Source organism: Prionailurus bengalensis, chromosome B4, assembly GCF_016509475.1.
Source record: "Prionailurus bengalensis isolate Pbe53 chromosome B4, Fcat_Pben_1.1_paternal_pri, whole genome shotgun sequence".
Taxonomy (NCBI): domain Eukaryota; kingdom Metazoa; phylum Chordata; class Mammalia; order Carnivora; family Felidae; genus Prionailurus; species Prionailurus bengalensis.
In genome coordinates, this window is record NC_057358.1 from 78,286,747 (window position 1) to 78,308,637 (window position 21,891).

The following is a 21,891-nucleotide window of genomic DNA, read 5'->3' on the forward strand; positions in this document are numbered from 1 at the left end:
AGGCGGTGACACAGTGCCTTGTGAGCGTGATTGCTGAAAAGGGCCCCTTCACTGGAGAGGTTTGCATTTGAGAACATCAGGCAGACACATAGCCCAATGAGACCTGGGAGATCGAGGGCACCTTGAATGCAGGGAGAGGGAAAGGGTATTCGCACGTGGAGGGAGGTGTCGGGGACAAATAAGGCCAGAGCTTTCCCATGTTTTTACTGTGTTCTTTCCCTCTCCTCTCTCACTTGACCCAGGTCACCTCAAGGAGTCTGAGCACCCTTCCATGTGGGGCCCCGTGGAGCTGGTAGGCATTATTGCTGGCCCAGTGTTCCTCCTGTTTCTCATCATCATCATTGTTTTCCTTGTCATTAACTATCATCAGCGTGTCTATCACAACCGCCAGAGACTGGATATGGAAGATCCCTCGTGTGAGATGTGTCTCTCCAAAGACAAGACGCTCCAGGATCTTGTCTACGATCTCTCCACATCAGGGTCTGGTTCAGGTACTGAGTTCTCCAGCGGTTGTGTGTGTTGTTGGTTTTCGTCACTGTTCCCCAGCAGGATAGAGCATTTCTGAAGACTGGGCCTTGCCCTTGTTTCTGCCAGCACTGAGGCGTTTGGTTTCATAATTCCCCTTCTTTTAGAGTCTGATATGTAATAAGATAAAGGGTTCACAGAAAATCTTTCATTCCCTGGGATTCCAAAGGTCAAGTGCAAAACTCTACACTCCAGAAACCCTGCCTCTTTTCAAGTCTTGTAACTGTATGTCTATTAAAATTCACCTGGTTCCACCTGAGCAGTGGAGTGCTCAATTTAAGGGCCCCTTTTGAGAAACAGGAGTGTGCCGGGTTTCTCTTGGTGTGGTGACAGCTAATCATTGATCTCCGAGCAACCACAAGGGGAGTTTAAGGACATTGAGTAAAGCTGAGAGCTGGGATTTGGTGAATCATTGACTTGTACCAGTTGCCCAAGGGTTTTTGGGGGAGGTTAAATAAAGGCAACTTGGGCTTGCAGCAGGCTATCAGCACCATTTCCTGTACTGCCTGTTGGTAACCGAGTCTTTGTCAGATGAGAGAATTGAACCAAACCCTGGACCTTGATGTGAGCCCAGAATTCAGGATAAAGGGGCTGGGGTCGCTCAGGTCTCAGGGTATACCTCAGCTGGTGGTCTCAGGGTATACCTCAGCTGGCTATTAGATGTGAAATGACTACAAAAGGGTCTTTTTATGAAAATAAACAATTATTTTAGTGATGGTGGTATTCTGTTCTTGTAAAAAAAAAAAAAAGTCATTTGCAAAGGTCACTATCGCCATTCTAGCTAAAACACACAGAATTATATTGTGAGAATTTTGTACGTGTTTATGTAGGTTTCCTTGCCATGTGACAAGACTATTGTTCTGTAGGGAAATTATGCCATCAGTCATGGGCAGACATTCCTCCTTGAACACAAGGAATACTTTGAGCTGTGACATCTCCTGAATTTCAGTGGTTTTGCCTTTATTAAGCTCTGCAGTAGAGAGTGCCAAAATGATGGATATATTTAAAAGCTGCATATTTTTAGGAAGAGAGAAAATATATGTCTTGTTCTTTGCTGAAAGAGGTAGGGCAGTGGTTAGAACTGCCTGACTGACTCTGTGACTTGATTTGCTGTCACAGGAGGGTAGCTCAGGTTTTCTGGGGTCTTTTTTAAGATCAGAACTAGCTGAAGCTAGCGAAGGTTCATGGTGGTTACTTAGTCATCCGGAGTAAAATGATTAATAACTATTTCTCCCTGGATGGTCTAGTCCGTTATCAATCCCAAATATGCAGAGTTTCCAAGGTGCTGGAGTTTTAATACTGTGGTTTTTAAAGCAATAAGTCCATGCTGCTTATGTGACTTTCGATTCCCTTTAACAAATATATGCAAAATACCCTCCAGGTGATACAGGGTAAACAAAGATGAAAAAAGCTGACCCAGAATTGGGTAGAAGAGATAGGGATTGCTGGGAAGGGCCTCATGGGGGAGGATGCACTTAAAGGGGTCTTGAAGACTGAGTTGGAGGTTTAAGGAAGTAAGAGGACAGGGAACGTTCCAGACCAAGGAAAACCCCTTGAGCAAAAGGACAGAAAGGCACGAAAGTTCACTGTGTGTTTAGGCATGGCCTGTCCAACTGGAGGATGGGGACTGGCAGGCCAGGCCAGGTGGGAAGGACCTTGGGTGCTGTGCTTTATCCAGTAAGGTGAGAGGCATCCACTGGAAGTTTTCATGTGGCAAAGTAAATGTTCGTATTTTTCTGTGGAAGGAATTCTGGCAGTGGTGTGGAGGGTGAATTCACTCATTTACCAACCTCCTGTTAGGGAGGGTAGGGTGAGGCAGGGCTGTCTGTGGGTATGCAGGGCAGGAGCAGGGTGACGAGGGAGGTGGAGAGACCAGTTGGGAGTCTTTTAAAGAAGGGTCAGAACTTGGACGGGCACAGCGGGGATGGAGAGGAGGGGTCTGATGGGAGACATTTTGGTGATTCTATACTGTTGTAGTTAAAAGCATCAACTTTGGAGTCAGACAGTTCTGTAGGTCTAGGTTTTAATCCCTTCTTTGCCTCTTGCAGCTTGTGTGAATTCAAATGAGTTACTTAACTTCCCCCCCCCTTTTTTTTTTTTTAATGTTTGTTTATTTTTGAGGGGGAGAGAGAGAGCAAGTAGGGGAGGGGTAGAGAGAGAAGGGGTCAAAGGATCCGAAGGAGGCTCCAGGCTCTGTGCTGACAGCAGAGAGCCTGATGCGAGGCTCAAACTTACGAACCATGAGATCATGACCTGAGCTGAAATCAGACATTCAACCGACTGAGCCACCCAGGTACCCCTTAACTTTCCCTTTCGAGCCTTAGTGTTCTCATCTGTAAAATGGGGATAATAACACCATCTAACTTATATAGGTGGTTGTGAGGAAAGGAGATAATTTATCTAAAGCTTTTATCATAGTGCCTAGTGTGTAGTAAGCATCCACATCCACAGGACTTAGGGATTAATAACATGTTTATTTGGTCTGGGAGAGGAAGTGAGAATTCAGAGTCAGTCATGATAGTAAGTGTGATTGGATAGATTGCATGAAGCAATAAATGAGCCCTACAAAGACAGTAAAATTAATCTTAGGGATAAGTATGGGTAGTCTTGAATTCTGTGTCTGGAGCTTGACCTGTGAGCAGAGCTTTGATCTCTTAGGAAAGAGGTGGGAGCCTTGTAGGCCCAGTTTGGTTCTCATGGGCCACATGGCACCGCCCTCTAGTGGCCACTGAGCAGAATGGCCGGAGGCACCCCTGGGCCTCAAGCCCCGTCTCTCTCATCCTCTCTGCCCTCTTTCCTCTTCCGTCTGCATAAAGCAGATGTGGGTGGACTGGCCCACAAGAGGCCAGCTGCAGAGTTGATAAATCTGATCAGGGGTTGTGTGCAAGTCTGTCGTCCGTACTAACTGAAAGGAGAAATTGTTTAAATGAGGCACAGCTGATCGCATGTGTTTCCCTTTCTGTGTTCATTCACCCCCAGTCTCTGCCTGGTTTCGCCCCTGCTGGCTTACCTGGACGTGGTGTGGGGCACCCTCAGCTCTCCACGGTCAGCGGGCCAGGGTAGAGCGGGGGCACTGTGTGGTACCGGCCTTTCCAGTGTGGCAGTGAGGGTGGGGGTTGCAGAGTTTAGCGAATTTACGGCATCTGCTTTCTTTCCATTCTTTGGTCCCCAGGGTTGCCCCTTTTTGTCCAGCGCACAGTGGCCCGAACCATCGTTTTACAGGAGATTATTGGCAAGGGCCGGTTTGGGGAAGTGTGGCGTGGCCGCTGGAGGGGTGGCGACGTCGCGGTGAAGATTTTCTCTTCTCGTGAAGAACGGTCTTGGTTCCGGGAAGCAGAGATCTACCAGACAGTCATGCTGCGCCATGAAAACATCCTTGGATTTATTGCTGCTGACAATAAAGGTAAAGAGCTGGGCTGGGAGCGTGTCCCAAAGCCAACAGTAGTCCCAGATGCAGGGGGTGACTGGGGAAGTTGAACAGCTGTGGGACTGCACTGCTCTGTTTGCCTTCGTGGTTGTTACCAGTAGAAAGAAAATCTGAATAAGCTGCGAGTCCTTCCAACTTTTCTTCTATGCAAAGCTTATACAGAAAGCCAGGCTATTAAGCAAGCAGTTACTAAGCAGATAAACAAGATGAACCCCTTAGCCCGCCTTCGCCCTTCCCCTCCCCCCTAGTGGAGTCCCTGTAGGGGTTCCAGTTAATTTACCTTGAAAACCGCTAGAATGAAGAACCGTGGTCTCTGCCCCGCCAGGGAGGGATAGCCCGGAAAAGCATGCGGTCCATGTTCTGTGACATAATCAGCATCGTCCACCCTTGCAGTGGAGCAGGCACGGCAGGGATGACTGGCTACCCAGAATGTTGCTCCCCGATGGTCTTTCCAGCTCAGTGTTTGGTCTGCTTGTACCTGAGTCCCTGAGCTCCTCCTTCCTCTCCCTTCTGATTTTTTACTTTTTGAGTCTCTTGTATGGCCAGGAGCATCCTCGTTTTGGAGGACCTCACTGACTAGCAAAGCGAGAAGCAAACTAACAGTTGATTATAGGAAGTAGTCAAACAGCACACTGTTCTGGTGAGCACAAATTGGGGCTGAGATGGGCGTCAGGGAGGTCATACCTGAACGTCATTGAGGCACCAGGAAGTATCAGGAGTTGGTCAGGAAGAAAAATCAGCGGGAAGGGCACTTGAGACACACGTGTAGAGGGAAGGTGTGTTTGGGACCCTACAAGTAACGTGGGTTGGCTGTGTGGGTGGAGAGGTAGACACCAGATTATGAAGGACCTTTTTGAGAGGATTACATCTTATTCTGAGGTAGTGGGTAGTAATTGGCATTTCGTTCTTTGATTCACTAACGTTTATTGACTACTTCCCGCTGCTCCGATCACCACACACGAGAACCGGACACAGTCCTTGCCCTCGCAGCTTCCAGATAGAGGGGACGGCAGACACATGGGCAGGTGGTGCGTGTGGAGTCAGAAAGACCCTGAGATGTTTGTGTTTACATTTTAGAAGAGTCTCTCTCGCCCTTGTGACACAGTCTGCTCCCGTGACATGGCAATTTTTAGAAGTTAGTGTCTACAAAGCCTATGGAAGATGCTAAGTATTTATTTTTCTTTCCGAAAACGACATCAGACTGCTGGTTCCTCATATTGCTGTGGGGGTTTGTAACGGCCTCAGCTGCCCCCAGGCTGAAGAGGCTCAGACTCAAACACAAGGGAAGAAGGGGAAGAGAGAATTATATACTCCCTCTGCGTAAGCTGTGCTTTTTAAAAACAGCAGCACCTTTGATAACATTTCAATTTTACATGTAGCTTCAAGGATCAGAAGACGTCTTCCCTTAACTTTAACTTAACTGCCAGGGTCCTCACGACTTCAGGGCTGATTGGAGTGCAGGAATGGTGTGTTGGGTGGACCCCTTGCTTGTAATCAGAGAAACCAAGATTGGTGCTCTTCCAAGAGCCACTCCTTTTATTGATTCTGGCAGCTTGTGTGAGTAGGGATCTGGCCGTAAAAACTCACATCAGGGCCAAGGGAGAAGAAAAATCGGACTCCTTCGTTTCTGCCTTTTTAGCATGATATATATAGTATAGTGTCCTGGAACTAGCACCAGCCTGGAATTGGGAGATCTCAATCCAATTTCCAATCTTCCTGTTGACAGAAGCATAACCTAATTAGATTACCAGTTTTGGGTTTTTCTTTTTCTCCTTCCTCCTTCCCACCACACGCCGCCTCCTACCTGTCACCTCATATAAAAGTGCAGGCTGTCCACCTTCCATTGCTCTTCTGAGGATAAGATGACCTCTCTGGAATACTTGGAAGTGTGCCCTTCCTGCATTGAAAAGCATTTTGGGGGGCACTTGGGTGGCTCAGTCACTTGAGCATCTGACTCTTGATTTCCGCTCAGGTCGTGATCTCATGGTTTGTGAGATCGAGCTCCATGTTGGACTCTGTGCTGACTGCTCAGAGTCTGCTTGGGATTTTCTTTCTTTCTTTCTTTCTTTCTTCCTTTCTTTCTTTCTTTCTTTCTTTCTCTCTCTCTCTCTCTCTCTCTCTCTCTCTCTTTCCTTCCCTCCCTCTTTCTCCCTCCCTCCCTCCCTCTCTCCCTCTCTCTCTCTCTCTCTCTCTGCCCCTCTCCTGCATATATGCGTGTGCATGCACATGCTATCTCTCAAAATAAATAAATTAAGCATTTTGTTGTTGTTGTTTGGAATACAGTAACGCATAAAGGAGCTCTTTGCTCTTCTCCCAGAGAGCTCATTGCCTACTGGGAGCAGTGGACTGAAAGCAGACATTACAGATGAGACAGCTGCTGGGGCTAGGTTGTGCTCACAGGGTCCCGGAGCACACTGCGAGGGTCTGTGAAGCCCTCCTCCTTGGCAGCGGTGGGTGCAGCCAGTCATGGTCTAACGTGTAGATGAGTAGATCTTTTTCAGACTGAGACAGCCACCTGCAAGAAATAAGGGAGCAGGTCTAAGAATGTTGCTCTTCTGTCTTTCCTGTAGCCCCACGTTGGTGGACAAGTGTAGATGAAACGGGTATAGAGGGGGGCCTTAGGAAGTGTGGAGACTGGAAGCGTGAATTCAGGAGTCTAGTTGGAGTTTGTGTCGTTTACATATTCTTTCTTTCCTGCTTTAACCTTTTTGCTGGTAGTTGTGCCTGTTCCAGAACTCCTCTGTGGTTCTCTGCAGATAATGGCACCTGGACACAGCTGTGGCTCGTCTCAGACTACCATGAGCATGGCTCCCTGTTCGATTATCTTAACCGGTACACGGTGACAATCGAGGGGATGATTAAGCTGGCCTTGTCTGCGGCTAGTGGGTTAGCCCACCTGCACATGGAGATTGTGGGTACCCAAGGTGAGTGAACCCTGGTGAGTGAAGTTGGGTAGACTTTAAAAGCCTGTACCATCCTGATTTAGTTCCCAGAACTCGTCTTTACTGAGGAAGTTGGAGGTGAGCCTCAGGAACTGTGGCCTAATCTAAGGGAGAGAGGTCTGAGTTCTACATGAGAACAAGAGGTATTTCCATTGGGGTCTCTTCACCTCTGTTTTTAGAATGCCCTCAGGGGCTCTAGAACATAAAGATTCCGTTGTCTGTCATTTGATGGCCTGGCACGGGTGTTGGTTGGTGAGCTTGGTTCTGCGTTGCCCTCTCAGGAGCTCATGGTACACGGGTAAAAGCACGGAACCCAGAAGATGAAACAAGCTAGTGCAAAGGAGCACCGGTTTGGTAATTTCAGCGTTCACCATTGGAAGCAGCTGGCTTACGGACTGCATGATGGATTAGACACTGGTCTTTACTGACCTGGGAGGGTTCTCCTGGAGGAAGAAGACCTCAGGCTTCCTCGTTTGTTGACTGTAGCATCAGTTCTCTGGGGGATCATGGTTCTCGTCAAGGTAGCAGGTGTGGTGTGCTCCCTGATTCCTGGTTGACCAGGGCAACAGCGTGTGCTGGCCCTGACAGAAAGCCAACCATTGATGTTTGATCCTGTTCCTAGCTCCCGTGAATGTAGTAATAGTAGTCCTGATCTTCACCTGTTTGACGGTGAGAACCTAGCCAGTGCAGCAGCTTTCCTTGGAATTCCTTAGCAGTTCTATCCTGGAGCATATCCGTTCAGGGAAAGCGGGGGCGGGGGTAGTGATAGTGGTAACAGCTAATACGCATGCCCTTCTAAGCTCTTCACTTACCTACACTAATGCGTTTAATCCTCACATTACCATGAAGTAAGGACTGGGGTAGCCTTATGGATGAGAAGGCAGAGGTGCAGACGGGTTAAGTCGCTTTTTTAGGGTTACTGGATTAGTGGGAGGAAAAGCCAGGACTCGAACCCACATAATCTGGCTGCAGAGACTATGCTTTTAACATTTATACTATCACTCTGTAAAGATCCCTATGTTTTTCTCTGTCAGGGAAGCCTGGAATTGCTCATCGAGACTTAAAATCAAAGAACATCCTGGTGAAGAAAAATGGCATGTGCGCCATTGCAGACCTGGGCCTGGCTGTCCGCCATGATGCGGTCACTGACACCATTGACATTGCCCCAAATCAGAGGGTGGGAACCAAACGGTAGGAAGGCCCTGGGCCTCTGCCATTGTCCTACCCTTGTACCGAGTAGCACCTGTGTGCCCTTTCCCATGTGCATGGGAGAAAGAAGCATAGAAAAGAAGGTGTGGCCCTTGCTCTCAGACAACTGAAAGCTGAACTGAAGCCCCACTCCCCACAGTGGAAAGCTGAACTGGTTGCATCTAACAGATACGAGTGCCATGAGCACAGTTTCGTAGAACTATATACACATAGCTGTTCCTGGGCAGGGAGAGGCAGCAGAGAAAGAGAATCTAGAAAAAGATTTGGAGGGGGGACAGGCACCCGGCTTGGCTAGGACAAGAGGAAACATGTGCAGTCCAAAGGGGTACTTGTGCGGAGACCCCGAGGAGGCAGGGATTGTGTCTTGCTTGGGGGTTAGAGAGCAAGTCTGCCAAGCCAGAGCAGAGGTGATCTTGGGGTGGAGATTGGGGGCACCTTTAGGATGATGGGCCTACTTCCCACTTCATACAGAAGTGAAGTAAGAAGTAAGGAATTGTGATTGCAGACTGACTTTGTGAGTTGAAAATGGAACTGTCTTGTAATGGGACAGAAGAGGAGATCTGTTTACCTGTCAAATCTCCATGAACTTCACTAAATTGTGCTGCTGGTTTTCCCCTTTTGACATGAATGAGTGCAGCTACCCAGGCCCCAAAGTGTGAGGCCTGAGGTGATCCCCTGATTTGCCTTACTCTGTATGTGTGTTGGGGAGGGTGGGGGGGAGGGGAGTGGCTTGAGTAGTACTAATTAACTGAGGGAGACTTTGATGATCAGCTAGAATTAATTTTCATATATGTGTAATTAGGTAAGATAACAAAAGAGGTTCAAAATGAAATTTAAACTCAACCCATCACTGGCTACATTTAATAAAGTCCAGGACCCTAGTGGCAACCAGATACTGGGCACTGTTATTGCCCTGTGACCTGCAGTACAGATCCCTCTGCCAAGAAATCAAGACATGATTAAAATAAATCCCGGTGGCTAAAAAATAGAGGTACAAATAAGAGCAGTCTGGTATCACCTAACCTGTGCTGAAGTATTTAGATTCTAATCCAAAACATGGGAGTTTGCAATAAAGAAATTCGATCACTTACTCCTCCCCAAGGGCCATTCTCGGGGGGATGCATTCCCACGTTCAGAGGGCCCCTGAATCACGACTTTGATTTAAGTAAGGAAATCCTTTTCTGTGCATGATCTTGTTTCCTTTGCTATTGCAGATACATGGCCCCCGAAGTACTCGATGAGACCATTAATATGAAGCACTTTGACTCCTTCAAATGCGCCGATATCTATGCGCTCGGCCTTGTGTATTGGGAGATTGCTCGAAGATGCAATTCTGGAGGTACCTTTCTTTTTGGCCTTCTCTTGCTCCTACCTCCCAGTCTAGAATGCCAGATCACCTGAGGGTGCTGGTGCCTTACTGCCTCCTTTCTTTTTACAATCTGTTGGATGCCTAGTGCCAGAGCCTGTCACAACTCAGCATTCTCTTAAAGATGAGGGAACGTTGGAGGGGGTTGTACAAGGGTGTGTTGACTCCGTTGGATAGTGTTTTGCATAGAAGTAACCATTCCGGAGGCTTGTCTGGCTCTTTTTTTTTTTTTTTTTTTTTTAAAAACACATCATCCTTATTGATCCTTAAGAGGTTGGGAAAGCCCTGGGCAGGAATAGTTCCAGACTAATTCAGGGGGTCTCCTTTACACAAGAGGCACTAAGTGTGTTCTGACATGGCTCTCTAGCCACAGTGCTGGGAAATGTGGGGGTTCGTTGATAAAATAATAGTGGTAATTTCTGAATCTGGAGCAGAAAGTTTCTTATACGTAGAATTTTCTCAAAATGAGATTTTTTCTTCCTGTAATTTTTTCTTACATTTTTGGCATTTGCCCCTGTTAACCCATGCCAGAATCTAGTAAAAGGTAGTATCAGACCTAGCAGGAAACCGTTTTTATCATTAACTTAGCACATCAGTACTTTACAGCGACTTCCAAGTATTCTGCCATGTGAATGTGTTCAGGAACCACTAGAACCTTTCCCTCAGCTATTTATCTTTGATGTAAGAGATTCCAGGTCATTGGAAATGAAATAAATTAAATTTAAATTAAATGAATTAAAACTGACAAGTCTTCCAGCAGAACCCTCTTCTGTATTACTGCCCTTTTCCATCTCTGATGTGTTTGGGAAGATCCAAATTATGGAGTAGCCACACAGGTATTACTCATGGAATTGTACATTTAAAATTTTTTTAAATTTATTTTCTGGGGCACCTGGGTGGCTCAGTTGGTTGGGCGTCCAACTTTGACTCAGGTCATGGTCTTACGGTTCATGGGTTCGAGCCCCTCATTGGGCTCTGTGCTGACAGTTCAGAGCCTGCAGCCAGCTTCAGATTCTGTGTCTCCCTCTCTCTCTGCCCCTCCCCTGCTCACACTCTGTCTCTCTCTTGAAAATAAACATTAAAAATTTTTTTAAATAAAATAAAAAATAAGATTTATTTTCTTAGGTGAGCTTTACCCCAAATGTGGGGATCGAACTCAAGACTCTGAGATTAAGAGTCACATCCTCTACTGACTAAGCCAGCCAGGCTACCCTAAAACTTTGATCATTTTATGCAGATAAAACAGATTAAGAAAAATCTGGTCATACAGGTCTTAAACTGTCAATAAGTTAATTTTTTTCCTTCTTACACCATTCAGAAATTGGGGCTAAGTATTATAATAATAGATTAAAAATTTTTTTTAATATTTATTTATTTTTGAGATAGAGTGTGAGCAGGGAGGGGGGCAGAGAGAGGGAGACACAGAATCGGAAGCAGGCTCCAGGCCCTGAGCTGTCAGCACAGAGCCCGACACAGGGCTCAAACTCACGAACTGTGAGATCATGACCTGAGCTGAAGTCGGATGCTTAACCGACTGAGCCACCCAGGCACCCCTAAATAATACTAACATTTATTCACCATTCACTGTGTATAAGCTCACTTAATCTGTACTACAAACCTAAGAGGTGGTGACTATTACTGTCATAATTTTTCAGATGAAGAAAATGAGTCACAGAGATAGGTAATTTGTCCAAGGTCACACGGCTAGTAAACTCGGATTCAAACGCCGGCAGACTGAGGCCAGAGCATAGGTTCTAAAGCATCCCTTAGATGTTTACCAAGACTCTATTTAAAAATCTGCCCTACTGCAGGACACTTGGGTGGCTCCATTGGTTAAGCGTCTGACTCTTGGTTTTGGCTCAGGTCATGAGATTGAGCCCCTTGCTTGGGATTCTCTCTCTCTCTCTCTCGCTCGCTCACTCTCGCTCTCTGTCTCTGCCCCTCCCCTGCTCGTGCTCTGTCTCTGTCTCTGTCTCTCAAAATAAATAAATAAGCATTTTTAAAAAATATCTGTCCTAGTAGCTCAGAACAGCAGAATTTTTCCTGGAAAAAGGCATGGGAAAGTTACATTGGATTTTTCAAATTAGCTTATTATGGAAACTGTTTCAGTTTGTAGCTCTAAAAGATAAGGACTTAAATACAATACAGTTATCACACTTTAAAAAGTGAACATTAATATCATTTAACATCAGTAGTGTTGGGATTTCCCCAGCTGTCTCATAATTTTTTTAAAACGGTTTCTTCAAATCAGGGTTCAAATCATGTCCATCCACTGCAGTTGATTGATACACATCTTAAGTTTCTTGTATAGTTTCCCCCTCCACTGTTTTTCTTCTGCAGTTTAGTTGAGAAGCCAGGTCATTTGTCCTGTAAAGTTTTCCTGTCTAGATTTTGGCAACTACATTTTTATGGCATTCACGTGTTCTTCTATTCCTGTGACTTTCCTATGATAGTTGCATCTAATGACTAGAATCATATATATTTTTCCCCCAGAGTTCTGTTACAAGGCACATAATACCAGTCATTTCTCTTTTTGTGATGTTAACAGCCACCAGTGATCATTGTTCATGAGCATATTCATTAGAGGTTGAAAAATGCCAATATTCTGATACTGTCAATCGTCATGTATTAGCTAGATTTCTTCTCTAAAGAGAAACTTCCCGTAATTGTCCCATTTGGTTACCAAGATATGTAGTTTGAATAGGGAAACCAGGAAAAATACTTGATTCTTCCCATTTATTTACCATTTTTCAAAACAGTGAACTTGTTACCTCTCGTCTTACAAAGGTGACTAAGGATTTGGGTGTCCTTTTTTTTTTTTTTAAAGTATAATGAACTGGTGGACTTAAAATATTTGCTTCCATTGAAGTGATTAGTCTTACTTCTGCTTACATATTCTCATCTTTGGCCAGTGGGAGCTTTTCAAGTTGGTGCCTTTTAACATGACCTCAGTAGTCTTTGATAGTTTGCTTGCTTTTGGTATGACAGAGATGTTCCTTACTAATCTCGTGTGTCTCTTAATCCCATTCCTGGAACCCACCAACCTTTCCAAGAGCCCTAGCTCTTCTTAGTGGGAAGTGGTATTTACAGATCATGGTGTGAGTGTTGTTACAGGTTTTTGAGTAATGCCCTCCTTCTGTTGATAACTCAGGTGGGTATTTTCTTTTCTCCCAGGAGTCCATGAAGAGTATCAGCTACCATATTATGACTTAGTGCCCTCTGACCCTTCCATTGAGGAAATGCGAAAGGTCGTATGTGATCAGAAGCTACGTCCCAACATCCCCAACTGGTGGCAGAGTTACGAGGTAGGAAGCTTCCCTGCCTCCTGTGGCTTTTCCATCTGCCTGATTTTTCTACTTTAGAAAAAGGGTTTCCCAAGTAAAAAAAAAAGAAAGAGAGAAAGAGCTTGCCAATGAGGCCATGCCCAGAGGTACCCCCTGTGTCACTTATATACTGTTATGTGCTGTTGTATACGAATCCTAGAGAGGCCACAGTGCCTTGTCCTGGGCACTGTAGGGTCCTCTTGGGAATGGACAGCCTAGTAGAAGAAAAGGCTTGGTCCCCAAGACACAGATAAGAGGTGGTCAGCAAAAGACAGAAATAAAAACTGGGTGGGAACCGTTAGACCGGTCTAGCTAGAAAGATGGCTCTGGAACCACAGGGACGAGCTGAGCTCTGTGGAAGAATCAAATAGAAGCATCCAGAAAAGAAGCGAAGCTCAGACTGGGCATAGAAGAATGGCAGGACAGGACTTAGAAGGCATGTCTGTGAGGGAGGTGGCCTTTCTAAAAACTCAGAAGGGAGGAGGGTGTGGAGGATTGGAACTTGGGGGAGATACAGATGGAGTGGGTCAGGGACAGCATTTGGGGGAAATAATTGAAATGAGGACAAATTCATGATACAGGTTCCAAATAAACATGGCATTCTGGGGTCTTAGAGTCTTCAGGGCCCTCGTGGCTCTGCTTTTAGAAAGGACTCTAACCACTAGAGGGCATTTCTGCATTTTAGAACAGAATCGCTGAGCTCACATTTTAGGTGGTGTCTTCTCGTCGCATAATAGAGCAGCATTTTCCAAAATGTTCCTTGGAGCCCTCAGGTCAGGGTTTCAGAGGAGGAGTTGTGAAGCTGAGAGAACTAGTCTTCAGCTTCCCCCATCCCACAACCTCTTCAGTCAGTTTTTGAAATTTTGAAAACCACTGGCCTAGGACAGCAATCAGGGACCTTTGTCGCCCTCGGTCACTGGTAGAGGTCCATAGGTGGCCTTCCAAATCCATCTCTTGGCCTGACCACAGTGGTCGCCCGTGTGGTCCAGGCGGTGGCCGTGTGGCTTTCCGCCTCTGACTGGATTGCTTTTTAGGGGCTCCTGTCCTGCTTCTTCCCCACCCCCATCCCGTCCGTGCACATGAGCCCCGGGATTCCGGCCGTGTGCTTGCTTGCACCCAGGCGCGTTCCTGGTGTGCCTGCTTCACGCACTCCTTCAAAGAACACAGTTAGTACGGAAGCGTACAAACGGATTCTCAGACCTGAGAGAAGTGATTTTCGGAGCACAGGCTACTTCGGGTACCCCCGTCCGGAGTACCCCGATGGTGGGCCGGCTGGCTGCACTCGCGGGCCAGTCCTCCCCTTTCCCCTGGTCCCCGAGGAAGGGAGGGCCGAGGGGAGACAGAGGCTCGCAGAGCAGAGCGCTCCCCGGGCTCAGAGGGGAGGGGAGATGGTGCCAGGCTCTGCTGAGAGGCGAGGTGGAGCGAGGCCAGGAGGGCCTCCCGGGGCGGGGTCCGGCTGACGCGGCCTCCGGGTCTCCGGGTCTCCGTGCAGGCACTGCGGGTCATGGGGAAGATGATGCGAGAGTGCTGGTACGCCAACGGCGCGGCCCGCCTGACTGCCCTGCGCATTAAGAAGACCCTCTCACAGCTCAGCGTGCAGGAAGACGTGAAGATCTAAACCTCTCCCTCCCCACACGCAGCCCTGGCAGCGGGAACTACACACAGCTGCCGCGTTGAGCGTACGACGGAGGCCTACCTCTCGTTTCTGCCCAGCCCTCGGTGGCCAGGAGCCCTGGTCCCAAAGAGGGACAGAGCCCGGGAGACTCCCTCACTCCCATGTTGGGTTTGAGACACAGACACCTTTTATATTTACCTCCTAACGGCACGGAGACTCTGAGAGCGGATGGTGTGGAGAACTCGATGCCACAACTCGAACTGGCTGTAGTGGGAAGTCCCACAAAACCCGGTGCGTCTGGCGGATAGCCAGGGTGGCGACGGGCCCCCCCCCCCCCCAGAGGACCCCGGGGGAGCCGCGTGTCGCCATTGCTGAACAGCACCGACGGTGTCCTCCAGGGACCAGCTCCGCCGGGGCGGGCAGCGCTTTGTGGTGGCCCAGAGGAGCCACGAGTACAGCCCCTGACACGGGCAGCTCTGGGCCCCGGGCTCCCCTCCTGTCTCACGCGGGCCTCCGGAGGGACCGCCAGTGGAGGCGGGGCCTGCCGCCTGTCTGTCCAGCCGTGTGTGCATGTGCCGAGGTGCGTCCCCTGTTGTGCCTGGTCCGTGCCACGCCCTTACACGTGTGTGTGTATGTGTGTGTCTGTAGGTGCGCACTTACCTGCTTGAGCTTTCTGTGCATGTGCAGGTCGGGGGTGTGGTTGTCATGCCGTCTCTGCGTGCTGGTGCCTCTGTTTGGTAGTGAGCAGCGTCTAGTCTCCCTGGTGCCCTTCCTGAAGGTCTCTCTCCTGGCCCCTTCCCCCCAGAACCCCCACGCCACGGCGGGACCCCCTTCCCAGCAGGCTGCTCCGCCCGCCCATGTGTCGGCACCTCCATTTCAGACCGTGGAACCAAAGCTGGCCCGGTTGTCCGTGGCAGGCGGGGGAGATTTTTGGGTCCAAATGTGAGGCAGGGACGGGCGGGGGTGGGCAGGGAAAGAATCTCGGTGGAAGTCTCGGGTGTTGTGGTCAGCGGCAACCGTGGGAAATGAGCCAGCCCAAGGGCATCATCCTCAACAGCATCAAGAAGGGCCAAGGGACTTGAGGCCCTGATCCTGGGACTCACATTGGAATGTCACATCTGTCTTTCATATCCCAGATTCTGGAAACAGCAGTGTATATTTTTGGTGGTGATGGGTTTAGGGTGGGGAAGGGGAAGGGGGGGCAAGCAGTGGGGGGGGGGGAGTCGGGGTGGGAGGGAGGCATCTGCATGGGTCTTTTACTGGATTATCTGATCGCGGTGGAGGGGAGATGGGAGACACGTACCCACTTCAGGGGCCTGTGAAAGGGAAAAGCCCGAGCCAAACCTGTTGTTTTAACCTGAGTATAGTATTTAATGATGTCTAGAAGCACGGTTATGGGTGGTGGTTTGGTCAGCGTATCTTAGGTATGTAATAACTTTGAAGCCATAACTTTTAACTGGAGTGGTTTGTTTTTTCTTTTCTTTTCTTTTCTTTTCTTTTCTTTTCTTTTCTTTTCTTTTCTTTTTTCTTTTTCCTTTCCTTTTCTCTTCTTTTTTCTTTTTTTTTAATTTTATTGGAAAGGTCTGAATTTTAACTTTTTTTAATATTGTTAAGTTTTTATAAAAGGAAAACCATCTCTATGTGATGATTACCTCTTTGTTTTTAAAGAAATTGCTACAAAACAACCACAAAAAAAAAAAAATGCTCCAATCAAGCGCACATAGCTCAGTCACACTGGAAATGTTTGTCCTTGCACCTGAGCCTGTTCCCACCGAGCAGCGAGAGTCCCTCCCTCTTTGCCCTGGAGGTTAGTCTCTCTTGCACTGTGCCCCCCACCCCTCAATTCTGTGAGTGGTTTTTGCTTCAGGGCCCTGGCCTTTTGTGCATTGTCCAGCCAGTTGCGCCTTCTCCTCCAGGCATTTACTCAACAGATGTTTGCTGCGTACCTGTTGTGTGTCAGGCACTGTGCTGGGCACTTGGAATACGTATGTGAGCAAGACAGGCTTGGGTCCTACTCTTGGAACACTGAAGAAGTTGCCGATTCAAGTTAGTGGGTGCCTGTTTCAAGACCAGAAGTTTGTACCGTTGGTTCTGAGAGCCTTTTGAGCCTGGAATGATTGCTCTTAGAAAAGACCACCAAGGACCAGGATCCCTCCATACCCCCAAAGAGCCCTGCAGTGGGCAGTGAGACCCTAAATTACTGCATTCATTCTGAGCCCCCTTCCTGCCCCCAGGGGAGGCATATGATGTCTGCAGCCTGAGAGCATGCCTGCCTCCAGCCCAGTGATTCTCTGCCAAAGCTTGTGGAGGAGGGGCACGCCTCTCCCTGCTTACACGGGTCTCCCAGATGCTCCCGGTCTTCCTATTTATTTTCCTGATGTGTTGCTTCTTCCCTTGCGTTAAAGGAGATCTTCGCCTCACCCTTTGGGCCAGTTTGCTGGCTACTGACTAATTTCCCTTGAATACCAATGGTGTCATTAGGGGGACCTTCTTTCCCCAGCCCTGCTGACCCCCCACCTACCTGCTCTGCAGCAGACCCAGGCAGGGTGTGGGTGGTAATGGAACTTAGACTCCTGTGCCCCGGTCACAACCAGCCTCTGGGATCTGCCAACACTCCTCGACCCAGGGACTCCCAAGCCTCTAGCCCTCTCCCCAGGGGGACCTCCTGGCCTCACCACACCTCGGGGAAGCCTGAGCAGTTTTTTGGGAAGCTCCCACCCCTGTCCCCATCGCTCTTAACACCAAGGGTTAGGAGTTAGAGAGTTGGGGAGAAACTAAAGCCTAAAGCCGTGGTGTTTGGCCCCTGGGGCTAACTAACCCTGATCCGTAGGGCTACCTACACCTCTGGATTCTGGATTCACAGACCAAGTCAAAGCCCGTTCTTACGTCGCCATCAAGGCCCCCGAACGGCATTCTCGGTACTTCTGTTTGTTTTTGTACATTTTATTAGAAAGGACTGTAAAATAGCCACTTAGACACTTTACCTCTTCAGTATGCAAATGTAAATAAGTTGTAATATAGGAAATCTTTTGTTTTAATATAAGAATGAGCCTGTCCAATTTCTGCTGTACATTATTAAAGTTTTATTCACAGAGCTTTTTGGTGCCCTCTGTCTTCCATGTGTGTAGACTGACCGCCCAGCTCTTGTCAGGGGAGCGGGGAAGGGAGCAGACGTGTGCTGAGGTGGCCTTGCTGCCTTCCTCGTTGGCCGGAATGGCGACAGCATGTCGAAGCAGGTCGCATCAGAAGAGGAGCCAGTCTGAGTGCAGGGTCTCCCCTCCCTGAAACACCGGGAGCGGCCTGGCCTGGAGTGTGCAGGGCAGGGGGGTGGGGGTGGGGGGTGGTGCAAACCACACACGTTTTCTTGGGCTTTGTCTGTGTCTGCCTTTGTCTTTCAGCATTTTTTTCTCTGTACAAAAGAGGATCTCGATCCTGGTGTGTCAGCAGCCACCTAGCCTTGAAGGCTGCCTAAGAGTCCTGCTCAGATTCTGCTTCTCCCCTTGTAGATTGGAGAATAAATGAGAATCTCGGGGGACTCGGGTGATTTGAGGTGGGAGTCTTCCCGTGCTTCGTCGTCTTTTCAGTGTGTGGGTGGCGGGGCAGATCTTTCCTCCTCTCGGCCGCAGGAACCCAGGATAGCGAGTCCTAGAGGCGCAGAAGCTCAAGTTTAGCCGGGACCCTAGAGGCCGCCTAGTCCCTCGGCATCGGGCACTGGACTCCCCTGCAGCATCCTCCCCATGCTGGCAGGCCCACGCCTTCACCCGCAGGCCATCTGCTCGGTAGCAGGCCCCTCCCCTGTGGAACCGGAAGCCTCCAGGTGACTTCTCCACAGGTGGTTGAGAGAGGTCCCTTTCTCTTCCATATAAGGTCCCTTCAGTTAACATTAGTTAGCATTATTGAAAACTTACTGTGTGGCTAAGCAATGAACCCAGAGTTGATCTGTGTATATTAACTGCTCCAATCCTCAAACAGCATTATTATCCTGTCTTTACAGATTAGGAACGGAGGAGGGTCGGAGAAGTTGATAAATTGTCAGTGTAGCTCACAGGGTGGAAAAGACCTTGGGTCCAGGGTGTCTCGTCCCAGGCTGCAGTCCCTAAGCCGTCTGCACCTTCCCGCCTGCACGGTCCCATGTCTCACCGCCCCTCCCACCCCCCCCACCCCCGGGCCAGCTGCTTCCCCACTGAACCCAGCTAGAGCCTGGGGCCGGGAGGGCACACGACATTCCATCCAGGCAGTAACTGAAAGCACAGGCTGGGATACGAATCCCAGACTGTGCCTGACTCCTGCGGGTCACATCCGAGGACCCCAGGACTGCATCTCATGGGCTGAGGAAAGCCCAGCCGCCTTGTCCTTCAGCCCATGTATGGGAAGTTGGTATTTTGAACTCAAGTGCAAGACCTTCTATGTTTACCCTGTTAAATTTATCAGAGAGTGTGCTCGCTGCTCCCAGCCTGTCAGTATTTAAAAATTCTGACTGTTGGGGCACCTGGCTGGTTCAGTCGGTAGAGCATGTGACTCCTGGGGTTACAAGGTCGAGCTCCCCACTGAGTGTAGAGATTACTTAAAATCTAGGGGCACCTGGGTGGCTCAGTTAAGCGTCCGACTCTTGATTTCGGCTCAGGTCACAATCTCAGTTCGTGGGTTCAAGTCCTGTGTCGGGCTCTGCACTGACAGTGTAGAGCCTGCTTGGGCTTCTCTCTCTCTCTCTCTCTCTCTCTCTCTCTCTCTCTCTCTCTCTGTCTCTCTCTCCCCCTCTCTGCCTCTCACTGCCCCTCCCCACCTCTCTCTCTCAATAAATAAATTAATTAATTTAATAATAAATAATCTAAAAAAAATTCTGACGGTTATCCACAGTTTTCCATTGTTCTCTCATCTGAGACTGTCGGGCTGGAGAAAATCAAGTAACTCACCTCTAAGAAGTTGGCTTGAAGTTTGGCACATAGCCCAATAACCCGGATCAGCTGCTAATTAAATTGTCCTTGTGCCCTAGCCATAATTCATTTATGGACAAAGATAGCTGCAGAAATCCAGGTGTCTCTGAAGTGACAAGGTATTGTGGCTGTTGAAGCTCTCTGTTGAAAAAGATGTGGTGGCTCGTAGTGAATCTCAACCCCGTTAAAAAGCCATCCTGTGACGGATCAGTCATCTTGCCAGGCGTGGATCGAAAATCCACCAGGCTATGGATTGCAGCTTCACCTGCACCATTCTGAACATCAGAAGGGCAACTTTGCTGGTACCTCTTTGTGTGCCTTGAAGGTTACCGACACTGTTTCACCTTTGCAAGGCCCCTGTGACACAGGAGACCTGAATTCTTTGGAATAATGTCTCACTTGGGTTTTTTTTCACACCTCTTAAATTTTTGTCCCTGGCAGGTCGTGTCTTCTGACGTTTACAGTCTGGAGAACGTGCTTGCTAAATAGGACCAAAACAGAATGAAGGGTAAAGTAGAATTGAGGAGGCACTCAGGAACTTAGGGGGGATGCATAATGAAGGTGGCCTGAAGGGGGGAGGCTTTGGATCAAGCCTGGAATGGTGTACTGGGGTTCTCCCGAGGAGCAGAACCAATAGGGTGGACGGATGGAGGGATCGTTCAAGGAATTGACTCACTTGACTGTGGAGGCTGGCAAGTTTCAAATCAAGCCGACAGCTAGAGATGCAGGGAAGAGTTGATGGTGCAGTCTTGAGTCCAAAGGCAGTCTGGAGGCAGAATTCCTTCTTCCTCAGGGAACTGCAGGGTTTTGTGTTTTTTTTTTTAATTTTGTTTTTCAACGTTTATTTATTTTTGGGACAGAGAGAGACAGAGCTTGAACGGGGGAGGGGCAGAGAGAGAGGGAGACACAGAATCGGAAACAGGCTCCTGGCTCTGAGCCATCAGCCCAGAGCCCGACGCGGGGCTCGAACTCCCGGACCGCGAGATCGTGACCTGGCTGAAGTCGGACGCTTAACCGACTGCGCCACCCAGGCGCCCCAACTGCAGGGTTTTTTAGGGCCTTCAACTGATTGGATGAGGCCCATCCGTGTTACCGAGGGTAATCTGCTTTCCTCAGAATCTGCGGATTGAAATGTTAATCACATCTGAAACATACCTTCATAGCAACATCTAGACGTGTTTACTCAAACAGCACCATGCGCCGGAAGTCGTTGAGCATCCCCTGGTCCGACAGGATGGGACTTAAGAAATATGGCAGAGAGCCGTGGGTCCCTCTAGGAATGCTCCTTGGGAACCAAGGATGGGTGCTAATGGGGTGGGAAGGTTTAAGGAACAATTGGATGGCCTAGGCTCTCTTTAATTTGTTGAGCAACCCTAAATGTATAAAGCAGGCGGAATGCAGTCTGTGGTCCTTGCCCTTCAAGACAGAGAGAGGGTTTGTACAGAGAGGACAATAAGGCAGATTCTGGCAAGTCCCGTTATAGAATTATACGTAACATATCATGGAAGCCTACACCAGGTGCCTGGGGAAAGAAAGGAGGCACCCCTGCCCTCCAGGGGCTCCCAAACTAGCAGAACGGACTGGCATGTAGATAACCACAATGGGGTGAAGTACATGCTAGGATAGGGGCAGATACAGGACGTCCTGCGAGCATAGGACCGCCAGTGGGTTGGGGTCAAGGGAGGTGACATCTCTATTTTGTTGTAGGCGTTGGCCTGCTGGCAGAGGAGAGGAGGAGAGGGTTTTAATCAAAACGTGTGTCACCCTTCAAGAACCACAGATGTCCTCAGCTAAGGCTAGAGGCAAGGGAGCCAGAGCCGCAATGAGGGAGTCCGTGGGGGCTGTCACGTGCTGAGGAAATAAGACTTCATCCTGGGGGCCACCAGTGCCATCACTTGTCCTGTGACAGCTGCCTCAGCCTGTGCAAATCAGCACTTTTTCCTCTTGAGTCTGGACTTGATCTCCAAATTGTCCTCTATAGCATGAGTATGTGGAGCCGCCCTTAAGTTAAAACCTCTGTGGGGTTCCTGATTCCCGATGGAGGGAATAGGCCATTGGTGGGTTTTAGCAGGGGCGGGGCGGGGGTGGGGGTGGGGGGGAAGCGATCCTGTTTGTGTTCGGGATGATCACAGTGCAGACTTCGGGAGGCAACCGCTGTGGTGGTGGCGCAGGGACAGCTGGAGGGCAGGGAGAGACCATGGGAGAACGCACAAATTTGGGGCATGATCACCTGTGAACAGGCAGGGAAAGAGGGGAGCCAGCTTCAGTTTGGAGTCAATGGGAGAACCATAGTTGGGTGCACAACCCTGTCTCCTGGGGAGGGAACCAGGGACGAGCCACCAGAGCAACTGTGTTTGCCAAGAGGGCGGAGGACTGGGGTATCTGGGGCCCTAAGAACTGTTGTGCGTGTGTTTTTTTCTTCCCTTAAAAAAATTTTTTTTTAATGTTTATTTTTGAGAGAAAGCATGCCCGTGCGCGCTGGTGCGGGCGGGGCAGAGAGAGAGGGAGACACAGAATCGGAAGCAGGCTCCAGGCTCTGAGCTGTCAGCG

General features: G+C 48.9%; 1 protein-coding gene and 1 long non-coding RNA gene across 4 annotated transcripts in view; one reads left to right on the plus strand and one right to left on the minus strand.

The window, feature by feature from the left end:
- ACVR1B (activin A receptor type 1B) overlaps positions 1–17,501 on the plus strand; it is a 35,001-nt gene extending 17,500 nt beyond the window's left edge. For 2 of the 3 annotated variants that reach the window (XM_043563969.1, XM_043563970.1), the window contains 7 exons: positions 243–491; positions 3,698–3,928; positions 6,709–6,876; positions 7,929–8,085; positions 9,318–9,442; positions 12,644–12,774; positions 14,285–17,501. In XM_043563969.1, coding sequence (XP_043419904.1) covers positions 243–491; positions 3,698–3,928; positions 6,709–6,876; positions 7,929–8,085; positions 9,318–9,442; positions 12,644–12,774; positions 14,285–14,410 — 1,187 coding nt within the window. In that variant the 3' untranslated portion in view covers positions 14,411–17,501. Of the gene's footprint in view, positions 1–242; positions 492–3,697; positions 3,929–5,152; positions 5,273–6,708; positions 6,877–7,928; positions 8,086–9,317; positions 9,443–12,643; positions 12,775–14,284 lie in introns of all 3 variants that reach the window. The other variant, XM_043563971.1, reaches the window with a different exon arrangement.
- LOC122473416 lies at positions 16,022–19,832 on the minus strand. Its single transcript, XR_006294666.1, has 2 exons — positions 19,321–19,832; positions 16,022–18,052 (listed from the first exon to the last, which is right to left on the minus strand). It is a non-coding gene; the product is annotated as an uncharacterized LOC122473416 (long non-coding RNA).
- Between the last annotated feature and the right edge of the window lie 2,059 nt (positions 19,833–21,891).